Source organism: Grus americana, chromosome 1 (genome assembly GCF_028858705.1).
Source record: "Grus americana isolate bGruAme1 chromosome 1, bGruAme1.mat, whole genome shotgun sequence".
In the NCBI taxonomy this organism is placed as follows: Eukaryota; Metazoa; Chordata; class Aves; order Gruiformes; family Gruidae; genus Grus; species Grus americana.
Genome location: NC_072852.1, coordinates 15,992,669 through 16,015,999, shown reverse-complemented (window position 1 = coordinate 16,015,999; position 23,331 = coordinate 15,992,669). Strand labels below are relative to the sequence as shown.

At 37.8% G+C, this 23,331-nt stretch overlaps 1 protein-coding gene across 3 annotated transcripts in view; it reads left to right on the top strand.

Annotated features, from left to right (window-relative positions):
• The window catches only part of COG5 (component of oligomeric golgi complex 5), a 189,512-nt gene that overhangs the window by 132,964 nt on the left and 33,217 nt on the right, over nt 1–23,331 (top strand). For all 3 annotated transcript variants that reach the window (XM_054812742.1, XM_054812749.1, XM_054812758.1), the window contains 4 exons: nt 6,590–6,671; nt 9,015–9,219; nt 10,386–10,547; nt 13,009–13,108. In XM_054812742.1, the coding sequence (XP_054668717.1) occupies nt 6,590–6,671; nt 9,015–9,219; nt 10,386–10,547; nt 13,009–13,108 (549 nt within the window). The remainder of the gene's footprint in view (nt 1–6,589; nt 6,672–9,014; nt 9,220–10,385; nt 10,548–13,008; nt 13,109–23,331) is intronic.

Genomic DNA, 23,331 nt, shown 5'->3' with positions numbered 1-23,331 from the left:
TCTAAATTTCAAATCTATACAGCTGAGTAATAATGTCGCTCACATTATTGACAAGTCTGCATGCATGCTATAATACAATGCACTAAAGATATCAAGACTATTGAAAGAAAGAATTTTTTATATGCAAGTATAAATGTTTTTTTTCCCCTGTTCGTTCCATACCAATAAAAGAATACTGATCTGAATCCTTTCCTTACCACCAGTGATTGCATAGGAGATGTTTGAATCAATCCATTACGAACATATAAAATAACATAAGGTTGCTCATGAATGGCCCAGCTGAATGACCAGGCCCAGAGGATGATGATCAGTGGCGTGAAGTCTAGCTGGGTGCCAGTAGCTAGTGGTGTACCCCAGGGGTCAACACGGGATCCAGTCCTGTTTAACACCTTCATGAATGATCTGGATGATGGAGCAGAGTATGACCTCAGCAAATTTGCTGATGACACAAAACTGGGAGGAGTGGCTGATGCTCCAGAGGGTCATGCCACCATCCAGAGGGACCTCAACAGGCTGGAGAAATCGGCTGACAGGAACCTCATGAAGTTCAACAAGGAGAAGTGCAAAGTCCTGCACCTGGGGAGGAACAACCCTGGGCACCAGTACATGCTGGCTGCCACTGAGCTGGAAAGCTGCTTGGCAGAAAAGGACCTAGGTGTCCTGGTGACCACCAAGTTGAACATAAGCCAGCAATGTGCTCTTGTGGCAAAGAAGATGAATAGAGACCTCAGCTGCATTAGGCAAAGTATTGCCAGCAGATTGAGGAGATGATCCTTCCCTTTATTCAACACCAGTGAGGCCACACATAGAGTACTGTGGTGAGTGCTGGGCTCCCCAGTACAAGAAAGATGTGGATGCATTGGAGAGAGTCCAATGAAGGGCCACAAAGATGAAGGGACTAGAGCATCTCTCTGAGGAAGGGCTGAGAGCTGGGACTGTTCAGCCTGGAGAAGAGAAGGCTCAAGGGGATCTCATCAATGTATATAAATGTCTGAAGTGAGGGTGCAAAGAAGTTGGAGCCAAGCTCTTTCCAGTGGTGCCCAGAGGCAATGGGAACAAACTGAAAAACAGGAGGTTCCCTGTGAACATCAGGAAACAGTCTTTCCCTCTGAGGGAGGCTGAGCGTGGTCACAGGTTGCTCAGGGAGGTTGTGGAGTCTCCATCTTTGGAGATAAACAAAAGCCGCCTGGACACAGTCATGGGCCACCTAGGTTTAGGTTGCTTAAGCTGGGGGGCGGTGGACCAGATGATCTCCAGAGGTCCCTTCCAAGCTCAACCATTCTGTGATTCTGTTGACTTGCAGCTTAAAATGGCTGCCTAAAAGGCCAGTCGGCTGCTTTGAATTTGGTATCTGCCAAATGCAGACCTTTTCTGTCCTAGACTAGCAAAGGTGTTAAACTTTTACCATTAGGATATTAAATTTTCACACTTATTATGCCTGTATTATTGGGGAAAGACTCGATTTTATTAGTTTACAACAGAAATAATTACTTAAGAGAACTTTATCTTAAAATACAGTTTGCTAGTCTGTGTTCACCTAGAATGCACAAGCCTGTGTTCAACTTTGCTTTCTTGCGCTGGGACAGAGAGCAATGTCCAACTGTGTCTCCTTACGCTGTCATTATGCAGTATTATCACGCATTCTTAATTTTTTTTATCTCAACCCTCCTCTATTGTGGGAAGTTGCACAGTATTACTGTCTGTGCAGAGTATTGACAATAGTAACTTTATAGTATTAGTTGAAACTAAATAGTAATACGAGGTGAACGCATTTTTTGCTGATCGTTGATTATGGCCCTGATTCAGCAAAGCACTTAAGCACATTCTTAATTTCACATAAATAAGGTATACCATGGAAGTCAAACAGACTGCCTGCAGCTATTATTCTACTAAGGGTAAACTTTGTTGAATTATGGCTTAAACTAATGATCTTTGTCCAGTTCATGTACATAACACAGTGAGCCCTACTGTTGAGAAGATTCATTGCAGTTGTGGTCTAGCCTGCTGGTAGATTATTAGTTTATGTAAGTCTAGTCTAGGTATAGGAGCATTTTCACAGCAGATTTTTATGAAAAAATAGCCAGTTCTGTGGCTGATCTTAGCCTCCCAACTGTTTTATAGTTGTGCAAAGTATGATTTATGTGCCGATTTTCTCTGCCGTGAGATCAAAATAAAGTTGTGAACAGATAATACCACCAGTTCAAAAATGCTGAGTTAAATGGATCTGCTTTGGGGGGAAAATCCTGTTTTGCCTTTATAGTTCTACAGTTGCTTGCAATTCATGGTCATAGATTTAATTCAGTTGTATTCCATGATGGGGGGACTATGTATATGTCAACCTGAATTTTGCCTGTCCAGAGTTTTAGATACCGTCAATTACAGTTAAGGTCCTTTTGTTGAAGAAAGAACACATTGCATGAAAAGAGGAAACAGCATTCTATTATATGCTAAAGTGTAATAATTTCCTTCTGAGAAACTTTAAATTATGTATGGATGTTTTATGTGTGCTTTCTATATATGCAGTATGCACCTGAAACAGTTTTGCCCCGGATAATGATGCCCGATCTCTTTAACTTCCAAAGGTTTATGTGTTCTCTGCATTATTAAACACATAACACTGACAGGGAGAAAATATGACAGAATGGTGACCTTTTTCCAGTGTTGTTGGTTATGGAATAGGAAGCTGTTGGAAAATGATTGCCACAGAGCTGAAAAGATAATCGGATGCAGTTCATTACTCATCTTGTCAGCTGCTCCTGCTACAAGGGATTGTATCACAAGATGTTAATCTGCTTGTGACTAGATTTCAAAGCAAGCATTTTTATTTTGGAGGGGGTGTAAGTAATTTAACATCTTTCAATTTTGTTTCATTTTCAGAAGGAAGAGAAATGGAAAATTCCCAATTTAAAGTCTCAGAATATTAATTGATAAAAATATTAGTACATCCTTGTGGGTTCTGTTACAAAAATATGATGATATCCTGCAAAAAGCTATTTAATTGCAGAAGTTGTTCTTTTTAAGCTAATGATGAGGTAGTGTATTCCTTGAATAGTGGAAGTAGTCTGCTAGCACACTTCAGTGTGTTCTGCACGACCACAAGTACAGGCACAAGACAGATTTGCACAAAAAAGAATCCCTTCTCCACATTGAATCACTAATGTGGATGTACCCAGGGCTCCCATACATTGTCTGCCAGTGAGGATATTTGGTGTACGTGTAGAGGAGGACCAGATTCATTACACTGTACAGATGGGAAGATGACAAGAATGCAATTTTAGCTAGATGACGTTTTCTGAAAGTGAAAGGCCCAAAAGAGCAGTTACTTTCTGATACTGTGGGATGCTGCTCACAGTGCTATATGAAGCATAGGGGAAGGCTTATAAACTTTCCATTACAATAAGGTGAGCCAGTAGATTTGCTGCGTACATTTCAGGCAAGCAGTACTGCCCTTTCGTCTTCCATCTTCATCCTGCCTGTCTTCTTAAGTCCTTGAAGAAGATGTCCAGTACAAGGAGAGAGACATTCCTTTATTTTCCTGCTAAGCTGGAGAAAAATACTCCTTTGCTGCCCTTTTTTGTGTCATTTTCTAGTATTGATTATTGTCAAATGGAATTGTACGCTATACTTTAAATAGTTAAATTATAATTTCCATTCTGATCTACAGGCACAAATGTAATCTCTACTAGAATACATTATTTAAAAAATAAGCAGTGAGATACTTAAGAGTACTTAAAAAATAATAAGTTAATGTATAAGCAAAAGAAATTACAGGTTTAGACAAAATAAATAAATGGTTTCTGGATGCTTATGGTTGCATATGGCACTTTTTACTCCAGCAGGAGTATCTAATGCTAATGCCTTGCTGTATTCCAATTTTGGTAGCTACAGTCCACCCACCTAAATACCCCCTGGTGTATGCGTAGGCAACAGTATTCTCTAGTTCCTGCCAGAAACTCTTACATGGTCTTTTGTGCGCTATTAATCAGCAGCTATATTTCACGTCCAGAGTGACTGCATCTCAACACTGGACATGGGGAAATATTGTACCTTACATTGTAGAAGCAACCAGTAATGACTCCATAGATGATGTTTTTAGTTGGTCCAAAACTGGGGCATTGATTGTTTTTTCCCCTAAACATTTTTGACTGAGCAGTCAATCAGTATGAAATGTTATTTGAATTATCCATGTAGCTTTTCCCCTCTGTTTCTCCTCATACATAATACAGTTGGTTAGCCGAGACGTGAGGGCCTTCTTCACTACAAAATTCTGATACAGTTAATGAACACCTTTTGCCCAGGTCAGAAGACACCAGCTAATGGGCAGAGTCTTAATTGGTTTGGTACAGCTGTGGCTACTATGCAAATGCTTACATGAGTACATATGTATATATGTCTGACTATAATATATATGTATATAGGTACATACAAAAGTTCTATATTTTCACAAAAACATTAAAGGTCGTCACATATATGTTACTGTTATTTGTCACCATGCTGAATCTGACAATTAAGATAGAAATGTCGGTGTGGAGGGACTACAAGCAAGTTTGTTTTCAAGACCCTTTAATCATTGCATTTTCTGCTGAGACTATGACAGAGGTGTAGATGGTGATTACAGTAATGAAAAAAAAGTTGTATGAAAGTGCTCTGTAAGTATTTTTCCACCTCCATTAGATTATTTAGAAATTGAATTGAGTTACCATGCTGAATAGGCAAACATTGTTCCAGGTTGGGATAGAGAATATGAAAGCTATTTAATTTACTCTATAGTTAATGTGAAAGGTCATTTGTTTTATAGTAATTTTCATGTTTTAAATGTGAAACTGTGAAATGAAGAACTGAGTAATTTCACATTTATGCTACAGCAATACATTTACAAAAAACCCCAAAATATTTTATGCAGCACACCTTCTGAATCATTGTCTACTTTGCCCATTTATGAAAATCAAGTACAATTTTACAGAAAATACAAACATGGCTGTAAAATAAGTTACTTCATTTTTAGATGTCTCCATGTACCTTTGACTGATTTTCAGGTTTTATATCAATTCTTTGAGACCATAGTTTTGGAACTGAAACTTGAGCTTGAACTTACAGTCTTTCAATGACCAGATCTTCAAGTGGGATGCAGTGGCACCCTGCTCATGGATGCCTTTCTAAACACCTCCATTGCTTTGCATGTTATTGCCAATGCCAGTGAATAGAGTGCATTCTTTCTTCCTTTGTCATCTTCAGTAGTAGTTCAGTTTGGAGTAGCTAGCCTTTTATATTTGATAGCTAATCTCCTCCTTTCTGTGGTGCTGGGCAGTGCAGAAGTTGAACTGACATGTTAAAAGGGCTTGTGTTATCAACGGGAACTAGGGTTGCTTGGCTGGGGGGGGGGGGTTTGGGTTTGTTTTTTTTCCTTATAGTCACTGGCAGTGCCAAAAGGAAAGCTGAGAAAATGCATCCGTCTTTGACAGCGATTTCAGTGCTGAACCCTTTGCTTAAACCCATCTTTAGCTGTGGATGTTGTGCTTTGATTTAAAACCCTGGCAGGGGGGTTGGAACTAGATGATCTTTAAGGTCACTTCCAACCCATTCTATGTTTCAGAGCAAGTCAGGATAGAAACAGCGAAGTGCCAGTGTGTAAGATCCTTAGAATTGCTGACATTTGTCATCACTGCTGGCTGTTTCACTTTTTCATTCCGAGCACTTTTTGCTGATTATCATTACTATAGTAATTTGATCAAACTGGTTAATTTATACAGTAGGGTCAATACATTACATGTATACCATGCAATGAAGAAAACCGTTCTGTTCAGAGTGAGCTTCCCCTTCCCATGAAAACACTGTGGACAGCTGTCCAAGTATCTAACTAGTGGGCAGGACAGGATACCCATCGTCATCTCTTCTCATTTTTTCTACCTCAAACACATAGGAAGAAAGCAAAAGAGAGAAAATAAAATCATGCTTGAATGCTTGAGCATAAGTGCAAGATGTTGGGGGGGAGTAAGGGAAGAGCCTGCCGTTTCTTGTGTGTCATTTCTGCAAGAATATGCTGCCTTGTTTCCGCTGCTGACAGCAAGCCCTACTGACACAAGGTGGTGAAGAGTCAACTGTGAGGTTCACTGTGTTTTCATGGGGTTTATGTTTTTAGAAACAGTAAACTGTTCTGTGTGAAGCAGAGCAGTGTGCACTGGTTTTGGTCCCTGGTCGGTGTTTGGAAGCATGTTGTAATGTAACAGTATCAATCATTGCTGTGATGTAGCCAGCATGAGAAACCCCACGGAATGAGAAGGTCGCTGCAATGCAAAGAGATTTTCTAACCCAGCTCCTGAGGTGTACTGCTTCCGTCTACGCTCACGCCCCTAGAGAGCTGGGAGCATTTCTCTCAGACTTGAAGGAAAATATTTCATTTAAGAGCAGACTGTAGCTTGTATTTTTGTTTTCGCTGATATTTTTTCTAGCTTTAAACTTGAAGAAAACTTCTCAGGCTTCATTTACTTAGTTTTTATTGTCAGTGATGGTAGAACAACTTTGACTGGAAGCATTTGCATTGAAAAGAGTATGTTTTGAAACTTGTATTTCTTTTGTCCCTTGCTATCAGGATGGCCAGTCTGATATTTTGTACAAATTCTGGACTGCAGTAACTCAGACACTTTCCTCTCAGTTTCAGTCAGCAACAGACTGTAAGTATTCAGTATAAATGTTTTATAATGTGTTCTATAGCTATTTTGAATCTCTCATTTCAATAAGCCCTTTGCTCATTATCTCCTCGACTAGAACTATAGCAATGGTTCACTCAGTGCGGGGTCTATGAATTGAAAACTTCTTGGTTTTGTAACCAAAAAGGGTGATCCTCCTAAACTATGGTTAAATTTTCAGAAATAAATATATTCTGCTCCATTAAGTAGCCATTATCTAACAAGACAAACATATTTTTGCAACTATATGTGGAGGTAACAATGTTTGGAATGGTACGTTATACTTTCCAGAGTGAATGGGTTTGCCAAATTCAAAAATAGTAATTTGATTTTAAAGAGCAGTTCTTACTGTTTTTTTCTTGTTAAACACTGACTAGTTGTAAAAATCTAATTTTAGCCATTTTTGGATACCTTTATAAATAGGACTTGAGTTCCTTCAAAGTTGTGTCTTGTCTAAATGTAGATAAATGGCTAGTGTTCTGACTATACACAGTATTCTGTACATATGTAATATGTAAATAGCAAATACAATCAAGGAATATTACATAAAATTATATATAAACATTAGGCAGTACTATTACCAGTATATGCTAATACAGCATGCCATTGGATCATAAGCCCCAGATGAGATTGGTGCTTTCATAAATACATCTTTCGTGTTTGTATACAGTGTATAAAGTTAATCTTTTGCACATACACATAAAGTGCATAAGATTTTGCATTTATCTTTGTGATCTCAGCTATTGCATTGGCCCTTCAAAATTTGGTCCTTCCAGGCTTTATAGCAGCAATATAATTTTGAAGAACTAGCTGGTTGATTCATCTTTAGTAGTTGCTAAGTAACTAGATGATCCCAAAAGAAAATATATTCATCTTGTGTTAAAATATATTAATTTTACTGTTTGCCTTATGCATTACTTTAACAGCAGTATGTACACACCTGGAATGTCATATGTTCAAACTGAACATGTGCTACCTGTTTTCAGCACACAGTTTTAAGATTGTAAAATTGTGACATCAGTTAATGGGATCAATCAACATTTCAGAAGGGAACTCTCACATTTTGTCAGCAGTACTTTGTCTGACAGCTATTCAAAACTATTTTATTACTTACAATTTTAATCATGTTTTTTATTTAAACATTTAGAGGGAGTGGTTGGATTTTTGGATGGCAAATGATGTTTTTACTTTGCTACAGCTGAATTTTGGGGAAACAATGCTTACAGCGAGTAGACTTTTTCATTCAATTGATGCATCTAAATGAGAATGTTCATTTTTAACATATAAATTCAAAGTGATTGAATCTGCTGACATCAGTCACAGACCTCTGGATCATATAGATCAGAGGAAGACCAGACAATATCAGAAAAATAGTGTAAAAATAGGAATTCATGGCAGTTTACAGAGTTTGATAATAGATCATGATCTGCTTTTGTGAGCTTGGGACAGTCTTTGTAAACATAGTCTTGTGACCTAAAATAACTCTGTGTTTGATAATAAATGTGAATCTTCCAGTATTCAGAATTAGAATATATTTGAGTCAAAAGGATCAGCTGGGTGAAATGGGGCAGATGTCTGGAACCTGAAAAATCTACGAATGAATGAAACAGTGTTAATCTCCTAATGTAATGGGAAATCCATAAAGTATGAATGATGTTAGATCAAGATTAACATCAATTGCTAAAACAGTTGTACATTTCTTTCATTTCCTGTTACTTGTGGCAAGCCTTTCAAGGCTGAAAATAATGCTGATTGTTCTGCTGGCTTTGTCATTCTTTGCTTGACAAGTTTAGGAATTGCATTTTAGATACCTTGTTTTAAGAAGTGTGTGTAAAAACATATGCTTCCCTCATCACATTTCTTAAGACTTTGGCTCATAGAAGTTATCTTTGTCTGTATTAAATGGCTATCTTGAAAGCTGCACAGCCCCACATGTCTCCCCCATCAAGCTATTGTTAGAAAATCTCTAGATTTGGAGAGTTCTAACCACACTGTGGCCTTAAATGAATGATAATAGTAATAATTAAGTTTGATACCAAATGTTTCACAACCATGATTAGTATCTTGATTGTACAAAATAAGTTTTCCATGTCCAGTCTTCCAGTTGTGGATTTTGTGCTGGTTCTTTACATACATACCTTTGTCAGGTGCATTTAATGTGATAGCTTTTGCCACTTGGAAATTAATTATAAATATTACATTATTAATATTATAGGATAACATTGTATGTCATTCATTGAAATAAATGCAAGGATACAGGTTGTTTATGTGAATCAAAGAATTAGTTTGAACTTTGCAATGTGTATTGCTTACTTCTTTATTTTGCAGCCTCTATGTTTTTGAAACAAGCTTTTGAAGGAGAATACCCTAAATTACTGAGGCTTTACAATGACTTGTGGAAGCGCCTGCAACAATATAGTCAAAATATTCAGAGGAATTTTAACACAAATGGAACTACTGATCTCTTTGCTGAACTACAACAAATGGAAGAAGATACACAGGACATATTCATGCAAAAAAACCAAGATTATGAGTATGTATTATGAACACTAAGGCAATAAAATGTAAAGCTTTGCACCCTACAGGAAAACAGAATATTTTTAAGAATTTGATGTTATTCAAATTGTCAGAGCGGGAAAATTTTAAAGGTGGTTTTTTTTTTTTCCTCTTGCAGATATTGCTTTAATACTATTTTAGAGCTGTAAGATTTTCATTAGGTTATATAACTAACAGTGTTGGATTGTCTTGTCTTTCACAAAGTCCCTGACTTTGGAACTAGTTTTATCTTTTTGTCTCTTTGGGTGAAAAAAAAAAAAAGCAGTGTGATGAAAATTCAATATTTTATATGTGTTACGATTACAGCAGTAGCTTTCTCTTAATGATATCACAATCATTGGAGTGTGACAAATGCTCAGTTTGTTATGATTCACAGTTTTTATGTTTATACATTGTAGAATAAACATGATCTGAGTGGTAGATATCAGAAAGATCAAACTGAAACAGACTCATCAAGTCTATTAGGAATTCTAGACTTATGTAAGATAAAATGAATATTTTATGTGAGATTTGTATTGGCTTAAATATGTTCCTGAGCAGTCAGTGGGAGATTTATCGTTGACTTCAATGGAAGCAAAGAAAAAAGTTCACCAAACTTCTGACAATGAGTTAAAGTTTTTGAGAGAGCTACTGCTTACTCATTTTCACAAATAGAAATACTAAAGACTGAAGCTTATTAAAGATAACTTTAAGAAGAGTCTTTCTATTTGAAGCTTTTTGTACTCATACATAAACCAGGAGATGCGTTTTTGGGGGGGTAATATGTCACTGGGTACAAGCTATCTGCTAATGAAATATGTGAATATATCCAGAACTGCAGTGAAAGGCCTTTTTATCTTACTGATATTTTGGAGATGTTTTTAGCACTGTTTGTCTCAAGAAAACCTTGAATTAGGGATTCCACGTAGGTCTTACAGAAAGTGCTAAGAACTGCATTGAACTACACAGAATGGCTCCCTGACTAGTTACATGGTTCAGGTGAAAAGCAAGGTGTTATACACTATTAAAATCTTTTCAAGTGCATATGTTTAAAGAGCAGAAAGAAAAACAGGTTCAATACTGCAAACTATGTATGGTCTGGAAAGATTCAATGCTATTGTGTATTTTAATTTAAAACGTAGTAATTTTGTCTTATACCCACAGTCCAGAAAAGGCATTGAAAGATTCGTTGCAACAGTATGAAGCTGCTTATTTGTCAAAATCCTTATCTCGGCTCTTCGACCCCATCAATCTTGTCTTCCCTCCTGGAGGTCGGAATCCTCCTTCTTCTGATGAGCTTGACAGCATCGTTAAAACTATAGCCAGGTATGCATGTATAATACATTGCAAAATGTAACCAATGACATGTTTTTTCTTGTAAGTTACAATTTTAGAAATCAGAATTCCTTAGCAGTAAAAGGTTGATAACTCTTTAGTTATAAAACTGTTTAGTGTAAAAATTGTCAGGATTTGGAATGGAACAGAATGGAACAGAACGGAACAGAACAGAATAGAAGAGAATAGAAACAGACTATTTCACTTGGAAGGGACCTGCAGCAATCATCTAGTCCAACTGCCTGACCAACTCAGGGCTGACCAAAAGTTAAAGCCTGTTATTAAGGGCATTGTCCAAATGCCTCTTAAACACTGACAGTCTTCGAGCATCAACCACCTCTCTAGGAGCCTGTTCCAGTGTTTGACCACCCTCTTGGTAAAGAAATGCTTCCTAATGTCCAGTCTGAACCTCCTCTGGTGCAGCTTTGAACCGCTCCCACAAGTCCTATCACTAGATACTAGGGAAAAGAGATCAGCACCTCCTCCCCTTCCCCTCCTCAGGATGCTGTAGAGAGTGATGAGGTCGCCCCTCACCCTCCTTTCCTCCAAACTAGACAAGCCCAGAGTCCTTAGCTGCTCCTCATAGGACATTCCTTCCAGCCCTTTCATCAGCTTTGTTGCCCTCCTCTGGAGGCATTCAAAGACCTTCACATCCTTCTTAAATTGTGGAGCCCAGAACTGCACTCCAGGTGAGGCCGTACCAATGCTGAATACAGCAGAATAACTGCCTCTTTATTATTATTTATAATTTATTCTCAAATTTATTGTTTATTATTTATTTTCTGGGGTTTTTTTTCTGGAATAACTGAAAATTTCATTTAAGTTTTACTGTTTAAGCTTATAAGACATCAGGAAGAGAAACTTCACATGTATTGTAAATGTCGGATATCTTAATTATTCTGTGTGAAATGGAAGATGATAGGTGCTTGGCTGTAAATGATAATACCTGATGTAAATATTCTGTTAGAGTGAAACAGCAAGATAATAGATAAAGACGACTATTCGAAGTAGAATTTATTAAATGAGATGCTTAAATTACCAACGGTGTATTTTCCCTCAGAAGGTTTAGTAAGAACTACTCTGTTTAATACAGGCTGAAAACAATGGGCAGTATTCACTGTATGTGTGAGTGTGTGTCTCTGTGTGAGCCGGCCCAGGCAGGACACAGGAACAACCACGAAACCACGGATGAAATGCAAAGAATAAATTCATTTTCGTTACCTCGCCAACTGGGGGATCCCTGAAGCAGCACCTGGGCAGAGCACACAAGCAGGGACACAGGCACCGTGGAGCTCCGTCCGTGCTAGAGGATCACCAAACCTGCTGTTTTCACTTGGATTTCAAGGATTCACACAGACGTAGTTTACCGCTGTGCTTTGATCTTTCCCACAGCAGGGCAGGCATCTCAAGCATGTTTGATAGCATGCCTCTAAGTCTACCACAGGCCTGTGTTATTGAAACACAGATGTTCTACTTGCCCAACACACAAGTCTAAACAACAATTAGTATGATATATGTGTTTTTCTACACCCCAGCTGCAAGTCACTTGAGTGTGTTTACAGTCCTCCTTGCCAATCTTCTGTTATTTTCCCATAGCATGTAATACTGAATAGTGACACTGCACTTGTGGCCGGGAGTGGCAGATGCTCAGAACATGCCTATTGGTGTGGCTATTGATGTTATTTTGCTCCTTGCAGAGGAGAAGGGAAAAGACATGAAATTTCAGCTGAGTTTTCCAGAGTGACCTTTAGCTAATGATGTTTGGGGCCCTGCAGAGTTCTCCGAGAAGGTTATTCCTATGTCAGGGTGCCTAGTGTCTCTCCAGTTCTTGGGAGAGGTTAATCTCATCACTAGCAACATGATGGTCCTTGTGCTTGTCTGTTTTCAGTAGAGCATTTATGAATGCGGCCCCAGCCAATGGAGATCCGGGGGTTTCCATGAACAAGAAGCGCTGGAAGTGATTTAGAAGTCTTTTCCTTCTCTCGTTTGTTCCCTGTCATTCCTTTGGGGCCTATGTTACCATAAAGGATTGCCTAAAACACAGCTTATTAGTTGTGTCAAGCTAAGGCGTCCCCTGGGTATTTCTGCACAGCTCATGTAATTCCAGAGTTGAATGACTGTGTATTCACCTGTAATGTTTGAAGGCTGCTGCCAAAGCTTGAATGTAGTTAATTGCAGTCAATATTTTTGAATGACTTACTAAGAGTGATTTCATACTGAAGTGTCATTCCTAAACTTTGCTCATTTTTACTAGAATAGGAACACTGCACATGAAATTCCCAAATGATTTGTTAAATTGTAAACTGAATTACGGTGCTTAGAAAGACTGGGTTGTATGCGTTACTCTCTCTAAATTGACATGGCACGTAACTATGTGTTCATAGTTAATTCTTTATCATTTAAATACAGCACTGTTTAGTTGTTAATTAAGATTTGTAATCTTTGCTTCCAGTGAGCTAAATGTGGCTGCTGTTGATCCAGACCTGAGTTTAGCTGTGGCAAAAAATGTGGCAAAGACCATTCAGCTCTATGGTGTAAAGTCTGAGCAGCTTGTAAGTAATTTTAAATTTCTAAAAGCTTATGTTTTTCTATGTACAGTGTTCTGGTTTTTGTAGATTTACAGCATAACAGTAAAGCAATGTAGATAGACAAAACCTTCAAATTGGCTTTCCATTATATTTGGAAATATTTTCAGTTAAATTCTGCCTTCAGATAAACACAGTCTATTGATAGCAGTAAAATTTGTCTGTATAACTCCAAATTGAATTTGCCATATTAATTTTAAAAAATCAAAATTGTAGTTGTCATTAAGTAAAATTCGGACAATTCAATTCAGTTTAATATTTACCAACATTTGATATTCTGTCAGTTGCATGATACATCGTCTTTATGGTATTAAAATCTGGACTATTCAAATATTTTTTTTCACTATTTGTGACAAATTTGGTCATTTTCCCCATATATTTATTATTTGCCATATATTTAATTGACCTTTGATTTTTTTGCATTTGTCAAATGCTTCCAGTCATTTGCCACACACTGTTATCTAGCATTAAACTGAACAGAGGAAGGATCCCCAAAGCCTTATCCTTTGGGTAAGGATCCCCAAAAAGCCAATGGATACTACAGTAAATGTTGTCATCATACAAAAAAATAATTTTTAAGATCAACAATTTTTTTGTAAAGTCTGTTGCTGAAATTTTAATGCTTTTCTTATGAAGAGATGTAAATTAATTTTTGTAATATGCAGACCTACAAGAAATTACTATTTGTATTTGTAAACAAGATTTTCACTTAAACAACATTAATTCTGAAAGCAAACTCAGACTCCAGTGACATTCATTTACTATATGTTCATTTAAAGACAGATAGTTGCTAAAAGGTTTTTTGTAACAATTGGCTACAAAACATTGCAGCAATTAAGTTAGTATGGATTCTGTTTACCTTTTAGACACCTGCTGTCTGGAACAGCTTTAAAAAAATTGCAATTCAATAACACATACCTTGTTCACCATGTCTGTTGGATGAATTGTATTGGAAGTTTGCAAACTAGTATATGGAAGAGGAATGTAGGTGAAGCAGTCATGAAGGTCATAAGGAATATTTAAAATTTTAAAATAAAAATATGTATTTACATTATTTTGCTATCTGTTTAGAGCATAGTGCTTAAGTTGGGTCTTCCTTTAAAGACACTGAATCATGGCTTCATAATTCAGAGTGAAATTTGCTGATGAAAGAAATCAGGAGTTTTAGTAGGTTGTGAGAGTCATCCTGAGTAAAAAATATTACACTCGTATCTCTATTATTTACCATGGAGTGTAGTGTCAAGTAGTGGCATTCACCTGGAAAAAAAAAGACCTATCAGCTGTAACTGTGGCAGCACGAGGGTCTGTTGTGCTCATCATCTCTGTTAGAGTTTGCATCTGGCCAGTGGCTTGTTAGAAAGTATACATTGCTTTGTGATCAGCCAGCCGGCAAGTTCTTCAGAAACCCTGAAAAAAGGGATATGTAGAAATAAGCTGACAAGTATGTGCTTGTATTAGCTGACCTTAAACTAAAAGAATGTAGGAGTAAAGAGGGAGTCTGAGCCCTTGAACTTCTTGAATTTGACAACTGAAAATAAAACCTGAAACTTTGAAAAACTTGGTGACAGGATTAGTCAAACTGGCAGAACCAACATGAATATACCTGCAAATTGTAAAACAGTATCAACTATGTATTGCACAGCTACTTTTTTTTATTTACCTTTTTTTTCTTGCCTTACTGATACACACATTACAAAATTATTAATTGGAAGGGCTCAACACAGTTGCCAAGGCATAGGAGTATTGTGCCGTCTTTAAAGTGCTGAAATCCTGTGCCTAGCCTCCAGCTGCCTCTGCAGAAGGGCATGGCCTCCCACTTGTCCTGTACCATGCTTGCCAGCCCTGTGGATATAATCTAGAACATCTTAACTTTTTTTTTTATGCCTATTTTTGGGCAGACAGATTGAGCCTGAAATGTGTACTGTGTGTAGAACAGGAGCTATGTCAGACAGCACTGTTTCATTATGGTTTAGTGGTGTAGCCAAGAATGCAATCCACATTCAGTCTTGCAATCCAGCCTCAACAGTAGCTTTCTAAAGCTGAGAAGGGTGACCATGTAACATTTCCACTCAGATGCTTCATTTCCGATAGCTATAGTAGAGCACCGCTAGAGATGGACATTTAATTTCCTGGAGGAATTCACGATTGAGTTATCTTCCAAATTAAAAGTAAACAAAAGAATCTTTGAATTCTCAGTGAAGGAAGATTGGGGGACTTTTAAGAGTCATTAGAATTTTTTTTTCTTAATGTTGTTGTAATATTGCAGGTAGATTTGAATGGTGAAAAACCGAAATGTGCAGTCCTAAAAAAGTTGAGACATTCTGATGTTAAGGTTTTTATTTATTAAATTTCACAAAAAAAGGAATTGCAATTCACCAAGATTTCATCACTGTTTCTCCAGTTAGCTTTAGATAGGACAAATCACAAGAAAAATGTTATTCAAGACTCAGAGATTTTGCTTTTGAGTAAAAGCAGCATCTAGCAATCTGTACATATAGTACTAGAGTGAAAACAAGTAAGAAAAAACAGCTTCTTCCTGTGAATCCAAAACGTTTGTTTGTGTTACTTGTGACTTCATACACTGCTGGCTTTTGGTTTTCAGCTTTCCCCACACCAAGAACTAGCTGTTACTGTGCCTGAGACCTATTCTTGTATTAACCAGTTCAAATGATTCCAGAGAAGATATAAATAACCCTCTGTGAGCAGCAGATAGATATATTATGCTCTTGGGTGAATCTTTCACTACCCCTTGCTGATGCTTGATGTGGCTGGTATATGCCATGAAACGTTCAGATTTATTGTCCCAATTTCATTTAGTGTAATTGCAGATGTTCTTACTATACAGAGTTGGAAGGGATAATTATACATTGCACTAAATTTAAAAAAAAAAATTCTGTTAATTTAAGAGTATTACCTTTCAACTTCACCACCCATCCTGTGTTTTGTTAGGTGATGCTGAGGAAGGGTGCTTGGTATAATTTTTCTATGCCATTATTATTTTGTCTCTTCTTATACATGTTTTCCCTAAATCAGGCAGCCTATACATCTACATAATGATTACAGACACTGCGAGATTTCCGTTTAGTCACCATTTCTACATCCTTCTCATTCCAGATTGGACGAGAGATTAACAAATCTGATCATCATGCTTTGGATAAGAGCAAAATTTTCCTCTTCTGCATTTGCGCATTGTAATCTATTGGTTACTTTTTAACATAATGGCTGCTTACTGAGCCAGATCTTGTTCACTAGCCACTTTTTCATGTAAGTGAGATAGCCCAGATTAAAAAAAGAGCGCTAACTTTTCTCCTTGATTTAAGAGTTTTCCAGAGTGGTTATCTGTTCCCATTTGCAAATACCTTGTTACTCATCTTGATTGACACAGAAGGAAAATAGCTCTTTCATCAAATGCTGACAGTACGTACAGTGGAGGGAAGAGATTAATGAGAAACCACTAAGTTGTATTTCCTGAAAACAAAGAAAAAGTTGAGTAATTTGGGGTTTTTTTGAGAATCCATGCTGCTTAACAGAAGATAGGAGCTCACAAATCTGCCTCCTAGAGAAATTTTCACCTGTTTGTATAACTGATAGTTCAGAAGAGATGTAGAGGAGAGCTTATATCTCACCAACATCTTCATTAGATGCCTTTGACATGGCAGCAGTAATTGCATGGCAGGATCCTCTAGGGCTGTGATCTCTAAACATGCATCCCTATCGGTAAAAACTTTTTGAGCATGCACTCCCATTATATGTATACTTATTTATAACTTATATACATGTGCTATTGAAGTTCTGATATTTTCTTCCTGCACCCCAGTGGATTGTCTTGCATAACCCCTGTGGTGCACGCACGCCACTTGGAAGACCACTGCTCTGCAGTAATCTTCCATAAATAGAAGTGAACAGATTTTGGCTGTCCATTTTTGGAAAAGATGCCCGATTGATTGCAGAAGTATTTAAAATTCATGTTTGATTTTTGTTCATATGCTACTTTAAATCAGATTTCTCATTTATGTATATAAAAATGAAAATGATGGTTACCTGTTGATTGAAAGTGAGACAAAATTGTATTTCCCCAATTGATTACCTGTAATTTTGTCGTTTGTTGAGATGAATTCTAAATGTATTTGAAACGTTGTGATTTCTCTCATAATTAAAAATCTCTTTGTTGCAACTTTGCAAGTACTATGTTTTGGTTTGCCTGTTGATAGAGCTATTTCCCTTACTGATACTTAGAACTGGATGTCTTATGGGGAGAAGTCATGAAACATCGAGGGTTAAAAGCTCTGAAAGTTTACAAGATGTATACTTTTGCCAACAAGCAGAAAAATAAATTGCAAGCTCCGTTATCTTTATGGAGATTGAAGATGGAAGAGCCCTATTTGGTCATGTAGTCTATCCCCTTCCCAGCACAGGACTATTTCAAACAATATTTATTGTTGGGGTTTTTGTTGCATTCTTTCTGCTTTTACAGTGATGATTTCAGTTACCTCATATATTGTGAGTAGAAATGTAAGTACTGTATGTTCTCGTACTTTTGTGCTATTTCTGTTCAGCTTGGCATGTGGGTGGGTTGAAATACACTAACACACCCACCAAGTGCACATAGATGAAATGTGTTGTGCTGTGAACGTGAAAATGCAGTTGTTTAGAGAAGATGCGATTCTCCTACTTTTTGAACCTGGAGACCTCTCCTAGTTTCCTCCTAGAGTTACAGTCATCCTGTCAGACTATATTGATTGCAGTCAGAGTCCCACAGCAATCTCTCCTGTCTTGGCTTGTGGAGGCTGTGTCTTGCTACCTCCTCCCACCATAAGGCATCACCATCAGAGACAAAGTGACCTGGTACCTTTTGGCTAACAAACAAGCAAAGAGTAATTTGTAGAGGCAGGATTGTAAAAATCAGTTTGCCTACTTGCTTTTGAGAGCAGGTAGGGGTGACGATGCTGGCAAATTCTGGTGGATCAAATTATCTTAAAAACCATTTTTATATGTGGTTATGTAATGGTATGCTTACATGATTTAGGCAAACACAAACTCACTCTGCTACGCTCCCAGATGACAGGGCATGTTTTAGCTCCACTCCAAGTCAGGGTCACCAGCTCAGGCTTGGCACCTTGCTGAGTGCAACACTCTCATTCAGCCTGGAGCACAAACAGAGCAAGTTCATGTTTGCTTGAAGTACAGGCCAAGCAAGAATCTGCATGGCCATATTATACTAGGCGGATTTATCCTAAGGTTAGGGTAGATAAGGCTAAAATCAGTGGGAACTGTGATTGCCTATAATTGGAGAAGGTTCCTAAATATGGAATATTGTATTTTATGGAGTAATAAGTTTATCTTAAAAAAGAGATCTTTCCAACAGACAAGAGGCTGCAGGCAGATGATATAATGGAGAACATTCCCACTGTCAGACTAGTAAGCAATCATAAAGAGGAAGCACTCAGAAGATGGAGAAGGAGAGTGGGTGTAATGAGGGAGGAAGGAAATAGAGAATTTTAATTTTTTTTTATTCCCTTAACTAAATGTGGTTGGACTTGTGTCATACATCTTACAAAAGTTGATGAATGAGGTGGTGGCCCAAAATACAGGCTGTGGGCAGTGCTCTGGAGGAGCTTCTAATCTGTCCTTTGCCCACAGCTCATGGTGGAGGCTTGGCTTCTCATCAGAATTTTACCCAGGGCGGTGGCTGTGGGATTTTCTGATGACCAGGTTTGCCTGGTACAAGCCACTTGAAAATTTTTAAGCACTGTACAGGAGAGGGAGCACAGTCCTTCCTGGAAGTTTGACAAATTCTTCCCTGACCTTCTTAAGAAAACATAAGGTGACACTTGGCGTATTTTCTATATCTCAAAGTTAAAATACTAAAGACCCAGTGATAGAAGTAAATTTTGAGATTAAAGAGAAGACATAAGTGGCTCAAAAATTAGAGTCCCTGCACGAAGGTTCAAATAGTTGTCCATATCCTCAAAGGGCAGGATATCGACACATGTTATTGAAGACCTCTGGTACTGGATACGTCAAAAGGCAAAATGAGAGAGAACTTTGCATTCTGACCCCAAAAGCAATGCACCACTGTACATTTGGGACACAAATTTGTATGGATTTTCTTTGGTGAATCAGGTTTTTAGATTATGGGTTGTTTTGAGGGAAAAGTCAGCATCAGCTGATATCTGTGAGAGAGAGTAGGCAGCCTCTTTCTCACTATTCTGGATCTCAGTAGTATATTAAGATTTATTTACATTTACTGAAGTAAATATCAGAGTTATGTAATGTTATACATGGTTTTAGAATGTGCAACAGTCGCAGAGTACTAGGGCAGTAATATGAGCAGTAATATGCGGGTACTCAGCCAAGTACAAAAAGGTTCTTGGGAAGCAACTGGGAAACTGATTTAGCCTGGTACTGTTTTTCAATGCAATGGTGAAACTGAATTTCAAATGTTGTAAACTAGCTCTGAATATTTAATTGGATGAATGTTTAAATGTAAAGTGACTCTGACATAAACATTCTATGACTAAAACTAATATACATTATTTCTAAACTTTATTTGTTCTGCGGGTTTACTGAGATCTACTTTTCAATTAACTGGTACTAAATAGGGTAACTGGGACTGCGTTATTGTAAAGTATTATTATCTTTCATAATGATGAGTAACATGTACTTGATGACAGATGTTTTTAGTGCATTATTGTTTAAGAAAGTAAATACTGAAGAAGAGCATGAGAAGTAGAGAAACGTAACAATTCATTGTTCTTTCAACCCCTGCTTCAAACGCTGATATATCCCGATCACTCACTCCTTGTCCCCAAATGGTCTGGATTTGCTTTTGAAACAGAGTAGGGATGTGGAAAGAAAAACATGTAACTGTCCTCAGAACAGTAAATGCAAGTAAGTAAATGAACTTGGTCTCATCTGTTTGAAGGCAAACTTGTATCATCGAGGCTCATTCTGATCAGTGTTGGCCTCACTTCAAGCATCAGCAAAACGTGTCTGGTTTTGCTGCAGAAAGGCTGTGTATTCAATTGCTCCACACTGTCACCCTGATGTGTATGTTAATGTCTGCCTCTCTCAGTTGAGAATACAAGGTCGGTGAAGCTTTATGACTGACACTCAGGACTTTATTTGCCATCCTAGTTGTGAACCCTCTCAGTCTCCAACATGGGACGTAACAGTAGCGTCCGTAGTAGTCAGCGAAAGGTGCCTGGGATGGTTCCCGGGCGCTGCGGCTGACGGGCGCAGGACAGCCTGCCTCACGGCCGGTAAGGGCTCCTCTCCCCACAGCAGCGCCCTGCCAGGGGCAGTCTCTGCACTATTGCCTCTCCCGAGCCCTGGCTGGAGGCTGTTTGGGAGAGTAGTTGTTGGCCCAGGCCAAGACCTTGCTAATGACCGTCCTGACAGTTTGGTGGTGCAGATGAGTGCATGCCAGATCCAGGAGCCTTTCCTGGCACTGTTTAATTTACTGCTATGGGCACAGCCAATATGTGAATGAGACCAAATGAGAGCGACATGCAAAATCTGTTCGAGAGGAAGCTTAAAATGCTGACAGATTGGGGTAATTTTTTTCTTGCATCTGGAATTCATACTTTCTTACTTCTGATGTAAATAAATCTCTAAGGCAAAAGTTAGGAGATGCTGAGTTCTTCTATAGTAACATTGTTTTTGGTCTTGAGATTTTCTTAGATTGCCAGAGCTTCAAAAGATATGCTTTCCTAAACATGTTTTTCTATCTGCAATGCTTGTTAGCCATACTTTACTTATTTTCGAGTAGCATTTGGTGTTTCTACCAGAGTTTTAGTTCTTGAAAAAAGCACAGTTGTCTGTGGTGGTGTGGCTGGTCGGCAACTCCAAATGGGTTGGATGGGTGCAAGAAAACTCTTGGATATTAACTCTTTTCAGGAGTCTAACTCTCTCCTCAGGTAGCCAGATATTTCTTTGAGTCAACTCAGATGACACCTTTTTGGATGCCAGTGCAACCAACCCCTTCCGTAATTTAATATTCTATTTTCAGTGAATGTAATGGATGGAGATATAGGCTGAGGAGCATCTATCTATCTGTCATGTTCAGGTATTTTTAGAGCACTGATCTTTGTAATGCTGATCAGCACCAAATGCATTACATAAGATTAGCATCAAAATATATATAATGGAAAGTCAGCTCTGCTGCACTTGTTCTTAAATTATTTTTAGTATTGCCCACAAAACTTGTATGGCTCAGCGCGTTATCCTGCCATTGTGCTCTGTCTCTACTCCATAGGAATCATTTTTAAAGATGAATTTATCTTCTCTCAGACCTTTTCAATCACAGGTCTCCTTCCTGAGGCTTCAGATAAGATTGTCAGTCAGTGATACACATTACAAAGATTTTAATAAATGCTCACTCTCCACTAGGACTGAAACTGAGACAAACAATTTATCTCTTACAGTCCTTCAATCCAGTTTATATTTGAACTTGTGATTTGCAGGTGCAAGATTCCAAATTCTGCTTTACTTACATCCTCATTTACTGCTGTGTTCTTTAATGCTGCTCGGGTGGCTTAATCTTTTGCAGTTACCCATAATGATCTTTTCAATTTTCCACTTGTAGTGGATAGTCAACATTCATATCTCCCTATTAAATATCTCTGGTCCACTAGCTAGCCATTTAGAATACGTTGGAATAGATTATTTGGGAGGGTTTTTCAGTTTAAAGAGGCAGACTGTGAGAAAACAGACCATACTCTTCTTGCACTAGTCTAGAAATTTTCTGAAAAAAAAAAAAAAGCCGATCCTTTGAGTATGTTTAAAAACTAGTTTGTAATTACTGAGGTTTAAAATAGATCTAAACTTTCTGCACATCCATCCTGTCACCATAACTATTGGTCATATTGTGCTGTTTGTCTTTGGTGATGTAGTTTTGGAAGCTGAATTCTGTGATGTGATGGCTTCACAGATCTTCCAAGATCTTTTCCCGAGATTACAATAAAACGTGCTCTGATACTGGTTTACATTTTTACTGTTTAAAAACAATCATCTAGTTTATTAATGCCTCTCCTTGGTTTATAAACCTTATTGCAATAAAGAGAATGAGGAAAGAAAATGCGAAAAGGCCAGGTAGAATAGAAAAACAACAATTAATTCAGCTTAAACGCCGAACTGAGAGAGAGACAGCATCTTTACAAGGACTATTCGTAATGTCATTTGTAGAAGAAAAGTCTGTCATGCTTAATCAGGGGAATGAAGATTTAAATAAGCTGTTTTCAGTGGGTTATTTAGCAATATGAATGGCTTATTTTTGTCCTGAATCTAAAAGGCTATGTGTTATAACTGATCCAGAGACTATATCGGAACGTCTTGGCTCAGTCAGTGAAATTGTTAAGGAAAGCAGAAATGCAAAGAAAGATGGGACTTAAAAGTTAGAATATTGCAATAAGGAAACAGGTGGATGAGAAGGATCTTTTCTTAGTTTTCCCTGAGTGTTCATGGAGATAGATAGGAATTTTTTCTGAACTTTTTGGTCTAGATTTAGTGGTGGACTGGGAAAAGGCAGAGAGGGGCTGGACTAAACAAGTTGTCCATTGATTTTGCCCCTGTCTGCCTAATGGCAAGGAAAAATATCTGTAATGTGTTGTAAGAAAGAAAGAAAGATGTTGATCTAGGAGGGCTATAATTCTGGTTTCTTCTTAGGGAAATGAAAAAAATTAAGACCTCATTTATGGAGGAAAGCATTTGTTGGGTTGGCTTTAGTCGTACGTATTCCTAAGGAGAAATGTACTTTACACCAACCAAAAACATCGTTTTGCTCATTTAATTTATTCAAGTTCCCCAAATGAAGTACGCTGTACTAGCAAGAAAACCGACACAAGCTGGATCTCTGTTAGGATGTTTACTGACATAACTGTGTAGTTTGGGGTATCTGCGTTGTTGTTTTTTTGTCCACCCATCCTCTTATCTGTCATAGCTAAATTTATCTAGCTGAATAATTCAACGAAGTAGGGGAGAACAGGGTGGAAAGGGAGAGATAAAAGATTTCCTGGAATCCAATTCTTCCAGTGAAGGGAAAATACTGTTTATGCACTGGAATTTTGGCACCAGATTTAAACTCCATCAAATTTATGAGGCCTGTGATGGTTTTGAATTGAAAAGCATGATGAATTCTCATTGTAATGACATAAAGTGAATTTCTGATTGCCTTTTTTATTATGTGGTCT